The sequence below is a fragment of the Mustela putorius genome, unplaced genomic scaffold (assembly GCF_011764305.1).
Source record: "Mustela putorius furo isolate JIRA1106 unplaced genomic scaffold, ASM1176430v1.1 tig00000929_pilon_pilon_pilon, whole genome shotgun sequence".
NCBI lineage: Eukaryota > Metazoa > Chordata > Mammalia > Carnivora > Mustelidae > Mustela > Mustela putorius.
The window spans coordinates 1,342,143-1,361,588 of NW_025421520.1; the positions used below are offsets into that span (position 1 = coordinate 1,342,143).

Here is a 19,446-nt window from a genome sequence, read left to right on the forward strand (position 1 = left end):
ACCAAGAATTCAGACCCCCTGACCCAGGACTTCAGAACACAGGTCAAAGCCACAGCACAGCCGTCCTCTCAGAAATAACCCGGGACCTTCTATGGGAGCTCACTTCAAAGCCCCACTAGGGCTCTATGAGAAATTACAAGCCGAGAAGCCAGAGGAAGGCAGAGCCGGGCTCTGGGGACACAGGTCGTGAACGCCCAGCGCGTCCAGGGCGGGACCGAGACGCTCCAGCTTCCCCCGGGGAGGCGGGGTGACAGGAGGGCCAGCCAGGGGCTCTGCTGTCTCTGTAACCAAGCGCAGGGGGAGGACAGGGTGAGGAAGCAAATGCAAGACATTTGCCGAAGGGTGCCCGCAGGATGCGTGAGCAGCTCGAGCTCAAGCCTAAGCGCAGAGTGACAAAAAGGGACATTTAAGGTAAAAGCAGCACCTGTCATCCTCTGCCCAAGACAACACACTCCACAGCACCGTGGAAGACGGGCACCCCGATTTAATTGGGGGGTCTCACAGGAGGGGAGCTGAGCACAAGGGGCCTCCTCCCACCGCTGTGCTCTGAGCAGCCGCTGGCGCGCCCCCGCCCAGCCTCACCACGCTCAGGTCAGGACACAACAGCACAGGAGCGATTTCGGTCCTCTCTGGTCTCGGGAGGGAGGGGCAGCGTCCCCGCGGGGAAGCTCCGCTTTGGTTTCCCTTTGCACACCTGCAGAGAGCACGGAGGGGTCCCAGGGGCTGCCGGCGGCCCGCTGACTGCCTGGCTCGTCCTCCTCTTCGCGCACGTGCTCAGACTCGGGTTTGGGCAGGGAGGCCGGCCTGTGAGACCTCGACGACGGGCCGCTGGTGCTGGCGGGCTGGGCGGGCAGCGCGCTCTGGCCTCTGCGCCGGCACTCCTCCAGGAGCGCGTTCTCATCGGCCACACCTGCAAGCACAGGACGGGGCGGGCATCAGCTCACGGCTCCTCTCTGCACCTGTCCTGGGGCCCCCACGCTTCTGCAGAAGAGAGATGCTGAGTCCACCACCTAGGCTATCCGGGCCTGACCTTAAGCTGGGGCGGGGTGGATGGGCAGGCTCAGGGCACACCAGCAACTGCACACGTTGTCAGGAGAGCACACGGCCTACTAAAAGCCAGCGGGGGCCAGACTTTCCACAAAGATCAACCCAATGGTTAGCACCCTGCTAGGAAAAGGCTCCAGATGCAGCCTCCCGTCCCGTTGCCGGGCAGCCTGGATTCTAGAACCTGTCCCTCTAAGGGGAGGAGAGGTCCGCTGGCCGGGAGGTGGGACCTCACGGCCTGTTTCCCTGCCCGCAGAGAGCCGAGGCCGGGACTGCACAGATCGTCTGTCACCCCAGAGACACGTCCGAGGTGGGACCATCCTCACTGCTTGGAAAGGTGTGTGTCTACTTGTAGAAACAAAGCGGTTTCGCACGTTAGACACGATAAGTAAAATCAGAAAACAAGCTATAATGACCACTGAAATCTCGGATTTCGTTCTCTAAAGGCTCTCAATGGCCAGACGCGCAGCTTAAAGGAAGGTGTCCTTTGAGTATGCAGATGACGCCGTCACTCGCCTCCATCCCCGGGAACAAGCCCGGGGAGGCCAGGCCGCTCCCTGAGCCTTGCAGTTGCTCTGCCCCATACAGGGAGGGGGGCATCTACCACGAGGGAAGCAAGCATCACCGGATGGCCAGACAGCCCACGCGTAGAACCAGAGCCCCACGGAAAGGCCACCGTCTTCCTGGTGCAAACTCCAAGCGCACAGGTCTCGGCACGCTAGGCCTGTCAGAGCAGCACTGGCTCCACTTCCCAAGACACAGTGCGTCGGGCCGTCCGCACGTTTCCCGTGCCAGGTGGCACACGCTCATTCACAGCAGGGCCCCAGCTCGGCACTGCAAAGAGCGCGCCCGCCTCCGTTCCTCCAGAGCCCGCAGAAGCCCTTCTCCCGGATCAGCTTCGGAGCCTCCAGCTCCGGCCCCCGAGCCCTGGTATGACCTTTGCCCTCACACGGGAGCACCGGCCACTGCAGTCATGGCCGCGCTGGAGGCGGCGAACCCACACCAGGAAGAGAAATTATTAGAGAAACAGGAAGTCTTGGGGCAGCCCGCAACACGCAGCTGGCATGGCGGGTTTCCCAGCGGGAATCTGAAAATCCCCCCAGCTCTGGACGCAACACAGGCGCTCCCCGTGTTCTGGCCTTCGGACCCCCGGCCCCGCAGTGAGGCCTGGCCACGAGCCCCCATCCAGTTCTGTCCCGCATCTGCCCACACGCCCCACCTGCCAGCCGAGATCATGTGTCAGCTCTGGGGTCGTTTACGCAGGCGGACCTTCACGGAGGGAGGGAATGCCCGGCAGCCCGCGAGGGGCCCGGGCAGACGTCTCTGGGGAGGGCCTCTGACCGCTGAGTCTCAGACTCAAACCTGAGCTGGTGACTGAGTCAGAGGACTAAGAGGACAGGGCCGCCCGGACCTGGCAGTCACGTCACTCTGGGGTGGGCGCCTCAGCCAAGGGCCACCCTGCGTCTGCAGCAGGAAGGCAGTCAGCAGGGACCTCGAACGGAGCCAAGATCGAGGCTGGGGGAGCACTCGGGGAGCCCACCGCTTCAGGGGTCTGTGGTCTGCTACGAGGCATCGTGTTGTTTGGGGCAGGTACAACAGAAGTATGGCTCCCAGATACATGGCAAAGGCCCCAGGGAGTGGGTGACAGGGGTCCCTGCTGGCCGGGGACATGACTTCAAAGCCTGAATTTGCAGTGGCGGGGGGTGAGGGCGAGGAGCCAGGACCTCAGTGGCCACGGGCGCCCCGCTGCCAGCCACACACAGGGAGGGGCCTGTGGCCGGGGCACCAGAGCACTGGCCGGCAGGGTGGCCCAGACACCAGGACCAGCTCTGCGCCCTGAGCGTTCCAAGGGCCCTGCTCAGCCTGCTCTCCACCTGGGAAGGAAGCTGGCCCCAGAAGGAAAACGGGCCGCCCCTCCCAGTCCCCCAGTGTCACACCTTGGGATCAACCGTGGGACTGAAGAACACGTCAGCCCAAGTTCAGAACATGGTCCAGACCTCCCCATAAGTGCCTGGCCTCGTAGGCAGCCGGCCCGGACGTGGCAAGGGCACCGGGGCACATGGGAGGCGTCACGCCCACCCCCGCTTACTTACCGCACCTAGGGGTCCTCGGATCCGAGGCGCTCCCTGCCCGCCACTCCAGCGCCTGTCAGAGAAGAGGTGCCTCCCTGTCGCCTCCACAGCACCTGCAGCCACGGCCGCCCAGGACCCCCCCACGGAGGCGGCGGTGGCGGATCAGGGCGCAGACCGCCGGCCTTGCTTTCGTCGTCCGAGGTGGAAGGCCGCCACAGGGCCGCACAAGCCACCGTCCGAGGAAGCAGCGCCAGGCCTGGGCCGTCCCGCCTGCACACAGGCCTCTCTGCGCTAAACCCACCGCGCTCCCCAGGCCCAGACAGGCACGCGTCACGTTCTGGGTTTGCTGTGTGGTTAGAATCCCGAAGTCTCTAAGACGTTAAGCTCGAGGACGAGTCTGGGACGCTCGGAATACGGAGAGACAGACAACACGTGCACGCTGCAGGCTTCCAGGCCCTCCACAAACGTGGGGGAAGGAGCCATGTCTCCCACGTCTCTTGGATCCGGACATGCACAGGAGGCAAGCACGTCACTGACTGCAGGAGGGCACGGGAAGCTGGGGTCCCGCGGGGCGACCCGGGCATGAGGTTCCTGTCCCAAGTGCCCAAGCCCAGCCACCAGCTCCGGACAGAGGTCGGCGTCTATCTCCTGTGCTCCCCAGCAAATCCTAGTGCCGCTGCGCTCAGGCCTCACGCCCACGAGGCTCCTTCCCTCGAGCCCCACTGCGCGGGCCCTGCAGCGGCCATCAGCGCGTGATCGGGGTGGGCGGCCAGGGCCGAGAGCTCGGCTGTCGGGTCCACAGCGACAGTGCTCAGACGTGCAGCTTAGCACCTACTGTCCCACACGTCACTGTCTTCCTGGCCACCCAGTCAACCCTTACAGAGGACTCCCCCAGGCCCATCACTTCACCAAGAGCTCCTGAGGTCTTCGGGTCTGGAGCAAGGACCATCATGTCACTGACCCCACAAAACTCCCACAAAACTGGACAGTGTCTCAAACACCAGAAAAAATGACTTCGAGAAAAGAGATAAAGGAAGGGAATGAGAAGCAAAGATTAGATCGTGGTCTTGCCCCAACTCCTCGCTCGAAACCACCTGCAAGGGCTCAGTCCACGGACCCGATCAAGCACTCACTGGGTCCACTCCGAGCGCACCAAGCTCACAGGCCCGACAGGTCTGTGAAACCAGGAGGCCACCATCTCCCGGTCGGGGGCATGGACACCTTGAGACTGAGGAAGGGGACACAAGTGCTGGTCTGAAGAACGACGGTGCTCCCCGGACCGGACCCTTCGGAGCCCCGCCCGGTGCCTGCCTCCCGCCGCAGAGCCCACAGCACCGGCAGGGGCCCTGGTCCCTGCAGAGGGGCGGGAAGTCCCCCAGGCTGAGTGCCCCTCGCCGCGGCAGACCCAGAGGCACGGGGACGGGGGACGGAGAGGGAGGAGCGTCTAGAAGGACATCCCGTGCCCCGTCCCAGAATGGACTGGTTACGAAGGGGCGGGTCAGGCCCCCACTGCTCCCTATGCGTTGTAGCAACGCATAGGGAGCTTCTGAGGGTCCGTGCTGCAGCGACAGACCCGGCTTCACCTCTGCTGAGCTTCGAGGCAGTCCCGTTCACCGTCCCAAGCACCGACCCGCCTGGGCCACCACGCCTGGGCCAGAGCACGCCCGCCCCCCACCCCCCCCTTCAGAGCGTCTGTTCCAGCCTCGGTTCCGACGGAAGCCCAGGGACACAGGAGAGCAGGCCTGATTCCCTGCTGGGCGCTCGGGGGGCGGCAGGCAGCACGCGCCTGGGCAAGCCCACCCGCGGGCAACTTGCGAACGCACGGGGGCCCCGGTGGCACGGACGACTTTCTGAACAAAAGCCAGCCCGACAACATCCTCCGTGCGTCATCCCCAGACCCAAAGCCACACTTGCGGAAAGCCACGTTTTATTTCTTTGCTTCAATGGGTTTCTCCAGATGTTCTGTCCTCCGTGAAGTACCAGAACTCCCCTCCTGTGGCGCGCAGCACGCGGCAGCCAAGTTCCGTGGACTGGTTTGTACCGGACGACGCACACACCAAGTACCTGGAGAACATAAGCCGCACCGAGCTCCGTGACCCACGCGCAATGGACTATGTCGCTGTGATTTCTGCGGCCTCTTTTCGTGCGCATGAATAAGCTTCCTGCTGCTGACGAGAGTCCGAACACCGTTTTCATTTGAAAAACTAAAGACGCCTGAACTGGTCCTGCCCCCAGCACCAAGTTACAAGATTTAAAAACAGACGTGCTCTGCCAGGCTCCCGAGCCAAAGCGCACTGAAGTCACCAGGAAGCTATGACAGGAATGCTCCGCGGTGGCCCGGCCCCGGGCCCGGCCCCGGCCCCCTCTGGCACCTCGCTCTTCTCCCCAAACAGAGCCCAGACACAGTCCGGCTTGATGACATGCAAATGAAAACAATCCTCCAGAAATAACAGGATCACTGTTCCCCAAATAAGTACAATCCAAAAGGCCTCGGTCGTGACTGCTTTTCCACGGCAGGGGCACGGGCAAGGCAGGGCCACACTCCCTGAGACCAGGAGCACTCCCACCCAGAGGGAGTGGGCACAAACATCATCCAAAAACGCACCCCGGCCCGTCGGAAGATTCAGTCAAACCTCAGGGCCTGGCCTGTGCTGCTGCAGGAGACCAGTGTGGGACGCACGCGGACCGGACACGGCACCACCACGAGGTCAGTGCCACCCACGTCAGGCTCGGCCAGGACGCAGCACCGAGGACCAACAGCTAGTGAGGCAAGAAGGGAGGGAAAGCAGCACAGGGAGCGGCACAGACCGGGGCCGGCCTGGGACGGAGGACACACTGGCCACGGGCCGGCCTGGGACAGGAACAGGGACACAGACGCGTCACAGAGCCTCAGATGTCTCCTCAACCGAGGGGGTCCGAGCACGCGTCTCAACCAGGACTCCGTCCCGGCCAGCAAATGGTGGACACGGGACACCGGGACACACAAGCGGGACCGGGCAGGCAGACCAGCGCGCCTGCTCCCTAGGGGGGCAAGGACTAGTTCTCCGAGTAATCAGACACCCGGAAAGCACACCATGGCCAATCACCTGAAGGGAAACCAAGTCACAGCAGGGCCCAGGCCCCAGCAGGGAGGGGCTGTAGGGCTGGGAGCAGAACATGGAACCCAGATCTGGGGTGAAGGCCAGGGAGAGCACAAAGTTTGCCACCTGGGCCGCGGGGCACGTGACCCACACGAGGGGCCAGGACGGAGCAGTCTGCAAGGAAGCTGCACCCCGAGGCCCGGCGCTGCCGGCTCCCCCCAGTACTTCGGCTGAAGCCAAGGCCGGAAGGCGCCAGAAGGCACCGCACCGCACCTCCTCAGTGTGGCCGCCCCACACGACCACCTGCCCCACAGCCGGGCCTGGCCCACGGCGCCTCTCCCGTGGCTAGCGGGCAGGCGTGGGTCCTCGACAGGCCTCTGTTAAGACCTCAAAGCTCCCGTGTGGCGTCGACCGTGTGGTGTTCGAGGCTGCACAGCGGGCAGACGCCTGAAAAATGCGGGGACGGCCAGATGCTTCCCGAAAGCACAAGGGCCTCCCAGGGAGACCCCACACGCACAGCTTCTGGGACAAACCCTGCGGAGCGGCTGGGGGCAGGGGCAGGGGTGGGACGGGGCTGGATCCCACTTACCCCACAGCCCCGGCAGAATGTGTCACAGCAGCACTGAAGCCAGCAGGACCGGGAACACCAAGCCCTCCGCTGGGATTATCCTGCACCTTGTGGCAGCCACCGGCTGGCTGGAGGACGATCCTGAGCCGGAAACCGAAGACAGCAGAGGATCGCGAGCTAGGGCTTCACACGCTCGTCTGTGGCTGGCCTTCCTGGATCCATCCAGAATCACTGGGCCTCCCTCCACAGAGCTGGGCCCATCCTGGGACAAGGGGTCACGTTTGAAGCCCTTACCGTAGGACGCTGCCGACCCCTGCGTCCAACCCAATGGTAGAAGACGGAGGACCATGCCAGGAAGAGAACGGTGCAGGAAGGAGCGGCCACCTGCGAGCCGCCCTCCACCCCCGAGGACCCTGCAGCGATCCTGCCGGAGGTCTCAGGGTCATACAGCCCTATTCCTGCTGCAGCAGAGCCACGGGAGGACAGGACCAGCGTGGGCATGGCAGGCGGGGGTGTCCCCTGAACTGGGAAAGGAGCCCTTGGGCCCCAAGCGTGCTGCTGGGCCTGCTTGCTGGCCCTACAGTCCTCAGTAAGCACCGCTCTGAAGCAGGACCTCCGGAGACGGGACAGGTGATATAACTGGCACTGACTGAAACAAACCTTGACCAGGCTCATCATAAAGCAGAATAAACATTCTCTTTCTGCAGGTTCACATACTCACATAATGTGATTTCTCCAGTCTCTTCTCAGTTACTCCACCCTCTGTGAAATCCTGGTATCCGTTAAATCTTTCAGAAATCTGTTTTAGATGGAGATATGTGCCCAGGAACTGCTACAGCTGTTTTACTCAGCAAGACACACCGGGGGTGACCCGGGGACTGTACCCCCGCCCGAGGAAAGGGCGCACAGCGCCAGGAGGTGCCTCCCGTGCGCCATGGCTGCGCCAGGGGGCCCGACGAGACCCAGGCCTGCGTCTCCTCAATGCCAGCGGTGAACACGACCCGTCAGCAACACTGCCCTGACCCTCTCTTTAAAAGGAAATTTAAATAAACAAAGCCAGGGGACATCTTCATGTTAAAACGCGGTGACACAGAGAACCACAATGGACATTAGAGCCTCTGTCAGCGCGCACAGCACGTGAAGGTGCTTCTGCCCTGCCCGAGTCAGCCCCAGACCAGCTGCTCAGGAAGCGGAGCGCTTCGACTCCACGTCCAACCCCAGTGTGGCCAGTGGGAAGGCACCAGCTGGTCGACGGAGTGCTCTAGCGAGGTAAGGGCCAAGGAACTCTTTCTTTAAAAAAAAGTCTGTCCTTGGGTGCCTGGGTGGCTCAGTCCGTTAAGCATCAGCCTTCGGCTCAGGTCATGATCCCAGGGTCCTAGGATCGAGCCCCACGTTGGGCTCCCGGCTCAGGAGGGATAAAACAAAATCTTTGAAAAAAATAAAAGATTGATACTATTTAAAAAAGAGTAAGCCAAGGGGCGCCTAGGTGGTTCAGGAAAGATCAAGTGTCTGCCTTCGGCTCTGGTCGTGATCTCAGGGTCCTGGGATGGAGCCCCACACTGGGCTCCCTGCTCGGTGGGGAATCTGGTCTCCCCCTGCCCCTCCTCCATGCTCCTGCTCTCTCACTAATAAAAATCTTAAAAAAAAAAAAACTTCTCTCCCTCCTTCTGCCCTCCCCGCTGCATCTAAAAAGAAACAGCAACAGTGAACCAAGAATGCACTGAAGCCACTGGACAAGACGGCGATATGCAACTTCCGTTCTCACTCGCGTGAGACAATAAAGGAAAATCAATGAAGGAAATCGGGCAGGGGCGGGCACCTGAGCAGACTGTGCCGTTCGCTTCCAAGCCCTTAGGAGCACCCAGACAGGGTTGGGAACAAGGTGCCCTTTCCAGCAACCACTGCAGCCCACACAAGGTGACCCGGCATAAAGTAAGGCCAAAAGAAGAGGCGTCCCAGAACAGCTGTGCGTCTACCGGGCACGCACACGAGGAACTGGAGGCCTCTGGGAGAAAGCGGCTGTCCGCAGAAACGCTCCACGGAAGTTAGAGAGACAAAGACCTAAACAGCGGTGTGAGAGAAAACTCGTCTGAGGAAGATGTAAGCTATCAAACCGAAGGTCAAACCCGAGCCGCCTTTCGGGACAAGGTATGAAGACGCGCACACAGGACGCCTGGTGTGGACCCTCCGACAGTCCGCAGGCCGTGGCTCAGGGGAAGACGAGGGGAGACGGTGGGCGAGACCCATGGAGCCCAGGTTCGCCTCCTCCAGCTCCGGGTCGCAGGTGTGCGTCCTGGCACCCTACCAGGCACCCCGCAGGCTCAGGCAGGAGGTCATCCGCTCTGGCTGCGGGCGGGTCAGCAGCACATTCCTACCATCGGGGACAGGCAGAGCGGCCCGCAGCCTGGCTTCGGGAGGCCCTCGGCACACCCCCCACGCCAGCTCGGGGCCAAAGGGGGCGAGCTCGCCGAGGCGGCAGCTGAGGGAGAAGGCAACGGAACACCCGTGTTCTGCCGGCCCGACTCTGCGAGGACCTCTGCTCCCGTGCGCGTGAGTGTGTGGTGCACAGGGTATCGGGTGTTCCCAACACGACGGCACACACACCATCCGTGCCGGGAAACACTGGTGCTTAATGTCCTCTTAGGGGACAGGCTGGGAAGTGACGGAGAGAAGTGTTCAGGGCGCCGGCGCCCGCAGCGCAGACAGAGCTTTAGCGCGGACCCCGCCAGGGACAGCGTGAGAATTCGTCCACTGTTCCAGTTTGACGGACACAGAAAGGAAGGCGAAGTGCGACAAGCAGAGACGACCGACATAAGAGAACCTGAAGTCCTGGGAACGCACTGAGGGCTGCGGGCCCAGAGGGGGTGGTGGATGGGGTAGCCGGGTGGTAAAGCAGGGCCCGGCAGGTGAGGAGAACTGGCTATTAATTAAATAGGACTCGAGTCCCTAAACTCTACCCCTGAAGCCAGTAATATATATGTTCACTAACGGGATTTAAATAAAGAATTTAAAAATGAAAACACTGTTCGGGAAAGAAACACAACCGATGACTCGGTACGTACGTGAAGAGTTCTCTATGACCAGGAAGGCTGGCATACGTACACTCCGAAACAATCATTGACTCTATTACGTAAGAAACAAAACGGGGGAAACGCCTGAGAAACAAGCCCCCCACAGGCACCAGACTCCACAACCGCAGTGTCGCCGCGTGCCTGCAGGAGGGCAGAGCGACGGTGCCGGGAGCCACGCTCCTGCGCGGGCCGCCCTTCCCAGCAGCACGTCGGGCTGCCTCTGGCAAAGACCGTGTCCACCCAACGCGCTACGATCCACTGCCCCCGCCGCACCAGCTCTGGGGCGAGGGCCCGCGTGGGGCACAGGGTCACCCGCCGTAACATGGTCTTCCCCAAGCAGCAGAACAAAGGAGCCGTCCCAACCTTGGCGGCATCTCAGCTCCGAGCTCCCTCGGCGAGGCTCCCTGCCACTCACGCACAAAGGCCTATGTCCGGGGTCTTCCTGTCCACGTGTGGAACACTTTCAGCATCGGGATGCTGTCCCCGGCGGTCAGCAAGGGGGGCGGGGGGGCAGGGGCATGACGGCAGGTCACTGCTCCCTCACACACCTCAATCCCGTACAGAATACACTGCCGTTTCCTAGACTCTGAAACTGCCCCTTTACGGCTCAGGGGTCCACACAGCAGAGAAATGTTCAACCAAGACGGAGCCCCAAGCCTGCCACACCACACCTCGAGATTACTTGGCATGAAGGAGCGCAGAACGGTGCTGTCCCAGACGAACAACGGCGGCCAGAGAGGGACAGCCCCCGCCATGCCGGGCTGCTTCCTCAAGCACCAATGCCAGCAGCAGTGCCACCCAAAGGGCCTCTAGTCCTAGACGCGTGCACTCGGAAGAGAGTCCTCCGTTTTCTAAATGCTCAGACACGAGGGCATAGACTAATGGTCCCCTGGGGGCTCCCCCATGAACGATTCATCCACCCAGGGAGTCTGAGATTGCCTGACCACAGAGACAAGAAAAAGTATGTGCCACCCAAGGGCAAACCGCGAGCTCATGGACCTCTTGGTGCCCACGTCCGCCTCTGCCCCAGCGAGTGAGACTCTGAAGTCCCAGTTAGTCCTGGTCTCTGCACATCAGGGCCCACTATGACCAACGTTTCTGATACGGTTAGAACTGTTCTACCTTCCCTCCTCGACCCTCTCGATGTCAAGATGCAGGAACTAATTTAGCCAAAAGGAAAAGCATCTGGCCTCTCCCCATCCCAACTGTGAACCATACTTACAACCGAGGTCTATGTCTAATTAGCGCAGCCCGCTACAGCTCAAGGAACCACGGCATCCTCACAGCTGTCCAAGCAACAACAGAAAGGTCCCCGTATGACCACACTGGGAAATGTATCTAAAATCAAAACAGAGGGGCGCCCGGGGGGCTCAGTGGGTTAAGCCTCTGCCTTCGGCTCAGGTCATGATCCCAGGGTCCTGGGATCAGCCCAGCATGGGGGTCTCTGCTAGGCAGGGCGCCTGCTTCCTCCTCTCTGCCTGCCTCTCTGCCTGCTTGTGATCTCTGTCAAATAAACAAATAAAATAAAATCAAAGCAGAAGCACTGCACAGCCCATACAGACAGGAGATGGGGGTGAAGAAAAAGGAAGGTCTACGTTTCCCGAAGGCCTCGCATCGTTGACCTGCCCGACACACAAGTTACTGACCAGAGACACACACGAGATGGTTATCAGAATCTCATTTTTTTTTTTAATAAAATGTAAGCCACTGGGTCATATAGGTCAACCCCTCCTGACCACACAGCATCAAGTGTTCAATTTACTAAGAAATTCTTGCCTGAAAACCACCAGAGAAGGTAGCCAGTACCTCCAGGCCATACCGAACATGCTGAAGGCTGCTGGGTTCTCCGAAAATACAAATACTTTCAGTAACTATGTACTGCTTCGAAAGAAACGGAGGCCAGCAGTCCCTGAAGCGGGCATGACAGCCAGGAGCCACGTAACCAAGGAGAAAGTTTAAACCTCTAGGAGACCCTTAACAGAAATGACAAATGACTGGAAAGATGCTGTCTCATCTCCCCTGGAGCTTGGCCACTCTGTAAGGATCAGACTTCCGGGGTGCCCGGGTGGCTCAGTCCAGCACCTGCCCGGGACTGAGCCCTGTGTTGGGCTCCTGCTCCGTGGAGAGCCTACTTCTCCCTCTGTGTGCTTCTCTCCTGCCTGTGTGCTTTCTTTCCAATACATGGATAGAATTTTTTTTTTTAAGGGGAGGGTGGGCAGACTTCAGCAGACTAGGTACACAGATTCTAGTAACTTCAATAAACCTAAAGCTAACTGCACGGACTTCTACAATTTGCCCTTCAAGGAAAGTCAAAAGGGGGAAAAAGACAAATGACCATTCACGCAGCCACGAGCCTCGTCATTGTCCTCGTCATAATTACTGAGTTTCCAAACTCGCCTCTGGATCCTCTGAGCGGTGAAGGACAGCGAGGGGAAGCCAAGTCCATCGGAGCTTGATCGGACCGACGGAGGGAGCGCCACAGGTACCGGGAGAAGAGCAGCACGACACGCATCAGGACTGCGCCGTCCCGTCGCCCGTGACTGTAAAGACTTCCGCCCGAAACAGAGCTACGCAGCACCAAGCGGGCAGGACCAGCGGTGCACACGGTGCACTCGGGGCACAGGTACGTCAGTGCAGGTGCCCCATGGCCTGTTCCCAAAGGTCCCTGAAGCTACAGAAACACCAAAGCGCGTGGGGACCGACCAGCAGATGGAGCCCGCACTACAAGCTTGGCGGGCACGTCTTCTGGCACGTCCTCGCGTGAGCACCACTGCCGCGTGCGCAGGGCCGCGGGGCGTCTTCCCAGGCTCGAAGAGACGACTTCACGTCCTCAGTGACACGAAGTTGCCCACCCCACTCCCGGATTCACAAAATGAACCTCGCTCTCCGCGCCACCAGTGCAGAACCAACGCTGCGCTCCCCACTGCCGATGAACAGCACTGCCCAGCTCGGCAGGAAGGCCCTGCAAGTCCGAGACCTCCTGCCTGTGCCATGCATGGTGGGGAGAGCTGACTGCAGGAGGTGCACCCAACAGTCTCGGCCACCCTCAAAGGTCCGCAGACATGAAGCCACGGCTGGAGTGCGATACGCCCCCCCAGGAAGCTCTAATAGATTAGCCAGGACGTCTCGTCAGGAGCCCGATGTCCCCACGAGCCCCTCACCCCACCCACCTCTAACGACAACTGTCAGTGCCACGTCTGTTCGGTTCCAGGTACTGGCTACAGTATCTCCCAACAGAGAAACCATCCACCCTAACAGCCAACCAAAATGGGCTCTCTGGTGTCACAATTTCAGTCTGTGAACTCACAAGCGTCCTCTCGGTGTGACACACCTCCGTGCCTCTCTTCTCCAGACGTTTCGGCACTTCCCATGGCTTCCCTCAGTTCAGCTGTCTATAAGAACTGACACTAAGGGACGCCTGGGTGCCTCAGTCAATTAAGCAGCCGCCATCAGCTCAGGTCATGCTCCCAGGGTCCTGGGATCGAGTCCTGCGCCGGGCTTCCTGTTTAGTGGGGGGCGGGGGGAGGAGACCCTGCTTCCCCCCTCCCTCTGCCTGCTGCTTCCCCTTGCTGGTACTCATCTCTGTCAAACAAAAATCTTTAAAAAAAATAAAGTAAGAATTTACACTACATTTTGCCCTTTTTTTAATATTTTCTGTGGGATTTTCTACAATACTGTTTTCAACAAACACAGGTTTGATTCTGTAAAGACTCTAGGATATTTGGGCAATTCCCAGATGCCTTCCAACTGGGCCTACACAGACTGAACCTTGTGTGTCATGAAGGAACTTACCCCCGTGGTCCTCCTGTCTTTCCGGCAAAACCCTATGCTTACCCCAACGAAGCTGAGTGGGGGGCGTTCAAACGCAAGCATGTCCAGTTAACATCCCTGTGGCTGGGATCCCAGTCGTCACTGCTGACCAGGGCAGCTCTGACACGTCCAAGAACAAAGACGACCTTCGGTTTTGTCCACGTTCACGTCTCTGTCACCCCATGACCTTGCCAGGCACGTCACGTCTTTACGGGGTCGGCATGAAGCGTACGCTAGAGAACTAAAACCTACTTGGAAAGAATGAGAAAGCTGCAGTGCTGTTCCTTCCTTCCCCATAAAAACGTCACCACAGGAGAGGCTTCAGGGAACGGCTCGTCCTTACAGGAGACACAGAGGACAATCCCCACCCCCGACAACACGGAGAAGACGAGCAAAGGTCACGCGCACCTGCGTCCGCCGCGAGGAACACAACTGCGGAGCATGAAGGACACCGGAGGCCCAGGCACGAAAATCATACACGGACACAAGAAGGCTACAGGCCCCACTCAGGAAAGAATGCACCAAACACATTTGCATTTATTTTTTTTTTTTTTTAAAGCAAATGACAAAGACCCAGTTTACCAGCTTTACTTTAACCTAAGCTTAACGTTACATGTTTAAACAATTGTCAAATCTTACTAGGCTGCCAGCATTCATGCACAACTAGAAAAACATCCTCAATTTATTGTTAAACGAGAAATGTATCACCATTAATGCATTAATATCTCTCACTACTAAATACTGAGAAGAACTGAAATTATTTTTGTGGAAGATTCATCCTGGCAATGTTAACTTCACAGCAGGCTGACTCTAGCGGCTCACGTTTCAAACACAATGGGATGCAGGTCCGTGCTGGTGTTAGTGTACGAAAGAGTCACGGCCGCCTTGGGTTACGTTTAATAAAAAAGCAAAGTGCATACAGAGATTTACAACAATTTTAAAGACAAGAAAACAAAATAAAAACAAAACGAAACAGAACCAAAAACAAAACAGAAAAAAAAAACAAAAAAACCACCAAAAACAGAAACCCCCAAACAATGGTCCTATTATGTGGTCCCAACAAGAAACTCAAAGGTCTAGGACAAACAGGGCTCCGGCGAGCTGTGTATAAATACTTTAGACTAGGTACATTATACTGAAAGTGGAGTTCGTTTGAAATCTTCCCAAAAAAGCGCTCGTGCCGGTCCTCGGCGGCGCCGGTACCGCTCGCGCTCCGGCCACGCGCGGGCCCGGTTACTTGTTATCCAAGCGCAGCAGCTGCTCCTTACCATTTATCGTTAAGGACTTTAACTGGCCGTTCTCTTCAACTTCTACTCTCTCTTCACCGTTCTCCACAATTCTGAAAGATAAAATGCACCGCAGACCTCTTTTTAGACTCCATACATGGAACGTTACCTATTTTAAAACGGTGGCATTCCCACCAGCACACAGGAAACCGCTCCTGCTGCAGGCTAAGAACCCAGGGAGAGCAACCTACTGACGACGGTTCTTCCCTAAAGTGCACTCCGCCCGACAGACAGAGCTGCGTCCCCAGCACGGCCCGGCCGCCCATGGCCCAGGTGCCCGTGCCCTCTGCAAGTACGGACGGCCTGCGGCTTTCACCCTCCAACTGTGCTCTCCAGCTGCGCGGTCACTACGCTGCCACACGCTCTGAACGTGGCTCCACACAGAGGCCACCTCCACTGGAGAAACACTAAGCAGCCATGCAGAGGGAAAGCTCGGACTCAGACACAGGAGGCCCCTGGTGTCAGCGTTAACCGCACTGCACGCTCCAAGCGCCCGCCGAAGACACGCGGTGCCACTTTAGAGGCACATATAAGCACCTTACCTCTTTGTAGTGATTTTCCTGCCGTTGACCATTTTTGTAGAAGTCGATATGGACTTGAAGTTGCCCATCCCACTACCGCCAAATGCCGCAGACGAGAATGAAGTGAGGCCCCCGTGACCCGGGGACGCGAAGGAAGTAAACCCTGCGGGAAAACGGAAGATCAGGACCGGCCTGTCCAGCTCCGGTGCAAGGCAAGTGTGAGTAACAGGAAAACCAGGAGAACGGATCAAACCAAGGAGCGCTGCCTGCACAGAGCGTTTCCAGAACCACGAGGACCAGGAGGGCAGGCATGTGCAACTCTGGAGGCCGGGGGGGCCCAACAGGCGCCCCCCTTCTCCCACGCGGTCTCCTCTCCCCTCTCCCCACCAGCGCTCTGCTGCGCGCTTTGGCGGCTCACCCTGGTGACAGCCGGCCGGCCACCACCACAACCACGCTGGAGCAGGAGGCCAGGGGTCTGGGGAGGCCGCAGGAGCAGAGCGGCTTCGCCAGCGCAGGATGCCACAGCCAACCTGCTTACCTTCTCCTCGCAGAGTGACCGCGAAGGGGTGAACCTCTGAGTTTAAAGAGCACAATTTTAGCTGCGAACACTTACTGGGAAAGTACGGACCCACATAATTCACTTGTGCACAACGTTCTCAATCACGGCAATCACAGCAGAGGCCAGAAAGCCCTGACCTCCTCAAGTCCCACAAGAGCAAACAGATCTCTGAAGCAGACCACCGTGTTTCCGGAGCTTATTTCCACTTGTCCGTCTTGAAGACGTTCACGCCAGGGCAAGTCCCCAGCCCCCTGCACAGGAGACTCTGCAGGGCTGCTACAGGGTCTGCATCCACACGTGGCAGAAACACACATTTCTTCAGTGAAGCACCGTTTGGTTGACGGATTCAACGGGTTTTCTCGGACTCTCCCTCGAGTCTCAGCAAACTCACCGGCAGTGCACTGCGTGGTCCCGCAGGCAAGGGTGTGCGGCAGCCCTAAACGTCCATATGCCATTGAACCCGCGTTCGCCTGCGCGGTGCTGGCAGCATGTGGGACGGGAAGGAGGCCCAGCGGCAGGCTGCAGGGCGGCGCCCCCAACAAGCATGGCCAACGCCTACCACGCAGCAATTCACACAGAAGTCTGAGCACCCGGAGATACAAGAGCTCCTCTGTTAAGGGGAGCTATACGAACTTCAAAGAAAAGATCCTAATTTTTCAGGTAAAATATGTAACTACATCAGGCCACATGCACAGTACTCCGGTTGATGAGCTGCCCTTTTTTTATAAAAGATTTTATTATTTTCGAGGATCTCCACATGCAGCATGGGGCTCACACTCAAGAGTCACAGGCGTGCCACCGAGCTGCCGGCCGCTGTAGGGCAAGGCCGCAGTTACCCCCTCGGGCTGCACTCTGCGTGGCCAAGGACGCTTGCACAGGGCCAGAGCCCCCTTCTCGTCTCCTCAGCCTGGACCCTCCCAGAAGACTCTTGTTCTTACAGCAACCGAGGAGCTCAGACAAAAAAGGTTTCAGGGAGATTGTCTACATGTAGGATTTTTCACAATTATTTACCCCAAATCAAGGGACTTCTTTTAACCAGGAATTTCATGAAATGTTGACCTTTGGTAGTAAGAGGAGAAGTGGATTTTCAAGTAAAACACTCTCGGGAAGCGGAGAGAGGAAAACGCAGGTTACTCGGTACAGATGTGGTACACAGGAAACCACCGCAAACGTACACGGCTACGCGAACCAGGACAGACGCTCCTTCCAAAACTGAACGGCGCACACGCTGGCCACAGACCGGACATCAGATCGAAGGGTTTCATACCTGAATCAAAAGCCGGAAACCCTCCTCCGAAAGACGGAAATCCACTGAAGGCAGAGAAAAATGACCCTGTGCTCCGGTTCCTGCTTCCACGGGGGCCTCTACGACTGCCAAAAAATTCCTCGAATGGGTCTTCTAGAAACAAACAAAGGTAGTTTTAGTTCAACTTATTTTGCATGGCAGAGCTGCAATGGAGGGAAACAGGCCACGCCTCACAGCACATGACTCCATCAGAAGAGACGCGTCAGGACGCTGGACCAAAGCTGGTCCGCAGAACCACCAAGTCCATCGAATAACCAGCAGCTTTACTTGCTCGTTTAATTCAACCACAGCTAGAACGTACTAAGGAAAAAATAACCAGACTGTTGATATAATCACTCCACGGAACCAACGTGAAAACCGGCATCACCCATGTGCACTCCAAACTCACACAAGAAGCCGGGGTTTCCTCCTTTTTCTCGCATCAAGATTTTACTTAAATTCAAGTCAGCACATACACCTGTACCGCTAAGGCTCAGAGAACTCATCACCTGCACAGGACGCCCAGGCTCAGCCCATCACGCATCCTCCTTCATGTCCATGTCCCAGTCGGAACATCCCCCGAACTTGTTTGTGACCCAGAGTTGAGAGTTTCTTAGGGGAGTTTGTTTTTCCTTTTAAGATTTTACTTATTTGAGAGTGAGTGCGCCTGCGAGCATTTGTGGTGCAAGGGGCAGAGGGAGGGGCGGCAGCACACTCGCTGCTGAGCAAGGAGCCCAGCATCACGATGGAAGCCCATGGCAGTCCCGTAACTGACCCCAGCTGCCCAGGGGCTCTCAGGAGCGGTTTCGGTGCGGCCTGGGAGTCCGACCCGGCGCTGTCCCTGCTGCCGCCACTGCAAAGACTAACTTCGCACTCGGGGAACTGGTTTTCCATGGGACCTGGGTTACCTTCCCCAACGTGATTAAAAAATAACAAAAATGGATTATTTTATTTTTTAATGTTACTTTTTTTTTTTAAAGATTTTATTTATTCGACAGAGATCACAAGTAGGCAGAGAGGCAGGCAGAGAGAGAGGAGGAAGCAGGCTCCCTGCTTGCTGAGCAGAGAGCCCAATGCGAGGCTCCATCCCAGGACCCTGGGATCATGACCCGAGCCGAAGGCAGAGCCACCAACCCACCGAGCCATCCAGGCGCCCCAAAAAATGGATTATTTTAATATTAATTTACATGACAGAACATAGCAAGTGAGGCAAAATTTAGTAGCTGCTGATTCTGGGCCACGGGGTTTAAGAATTTCATCTACTTTTCTGTAAACTTGACATCTCAAAAAAAAATTTATAAAAGATTAGTCCAAGTCCAATCTGAATAAATGTTGATTGGCAGACATGAACGATGTGCTCTGCTTTAACAGAAAGTTACAAACACAGATGGGCACAGTATTCCTGTTAGACACACCAAATGCTCCTGAAAATAAAAATAAGATTAGCCCTGATATTTTCTTGGTTATCCATCAATGGGCACCTATTAAAAACGTAAGAATTACAGAGACTTTTTAAAAGTGCACTGTGGTTCTGTGAATTAATCAGTGTTCTTTGTTTTTTTTTTTTTTTTCAGGGAAATTGAGGGGCTCTGCATGAAATCAAACAAGGAATCCTGAAGAACACTAAGAAAAAAACGCATGCCAGAGAACCAGGAACACGCTCCACACCCGCACAGAAATTACCGAACCAGCATCTGTTTTCTGGACCCGCTGGACGAGCGGGCCAGAGTGACCACGCAGGGAGCACCGGCCCCACGCAGAAATGGAGTTCACCATGCAACCGAAGTGCACGGATATACGTGACCTTCGCGGTGAACTCGGCCCTGACTCGCAGACATGCACAGAGCGCCCCAAGTGAGAACAGAGGGCTAGGCAAGGCTGAAGCGCAGCTTCAAGAAGCTCAAAATAGGGCCAAGGAAAGAGCACAGGCACAGTCTTGGCCTCTCAGAGCGGTTCTCAGCGAAAATCGTCTGCTCTGCTTTATCTAATGCCACGAGCAGGAAGGTGACCTTGAAGGACACGTTCAGAGGGACTGATTACTGGGGCCCTCCTCGAAAATCAGAAGGAGAAGGTGCCGGAGGAGGAGGAAGGCCTCTGTGCAATCCCAGGGTGGAGACGTGGCTCACCGGCCCCCGAGGAACCCACGTAGA

At 57.6% G+C, this 19,446-nt stretch overlaps 1 protein-coding gene across 3 annotated transcripts in view; it reads right to left on the reverse strand.

Moving 5' to 3' along the window:
- DNAJB6 (DnaJ heat shock protein family (Hsp40) member B6) overlaps positions 1 to 19,446 on the reverse strand; it is a 62,775-nt gene that overhangs the window by 6,517 nt on the left and 36,812 nt on the right. The window contains exons 6-9 of one of the 3 annotated variants that reach the window (XM_045086299.1): positions 17,279 to 17,407; positions 15,474 to 15,615; positions 14,914 to 14,984; positions 583 to 910 (exon numbers count right to left, since the gene is read on the reverse strand). In XM_045086299.1, the coding sequence (XP_044942234.1) occupies positions 588 to 910; positions 14,914 to 14,984; positions 15,474 to 15,615; positions 17,279 to 17,407 (665 nt within the window). In that variant the 3' untranslated portion in view covers positions 583 to 587. Of the gene's footprint in view, positions 1 to 582; positions 911 to 14,913; positions 14,985 to 15,473; positions 15,616 to 17,278; positions 17,411 to 19,446 lie in introns of all 3 variants that reach the window. The other 2 variants (XM_045086300.1, XM_045086298.1) reach the window with 2 other exon arrangements.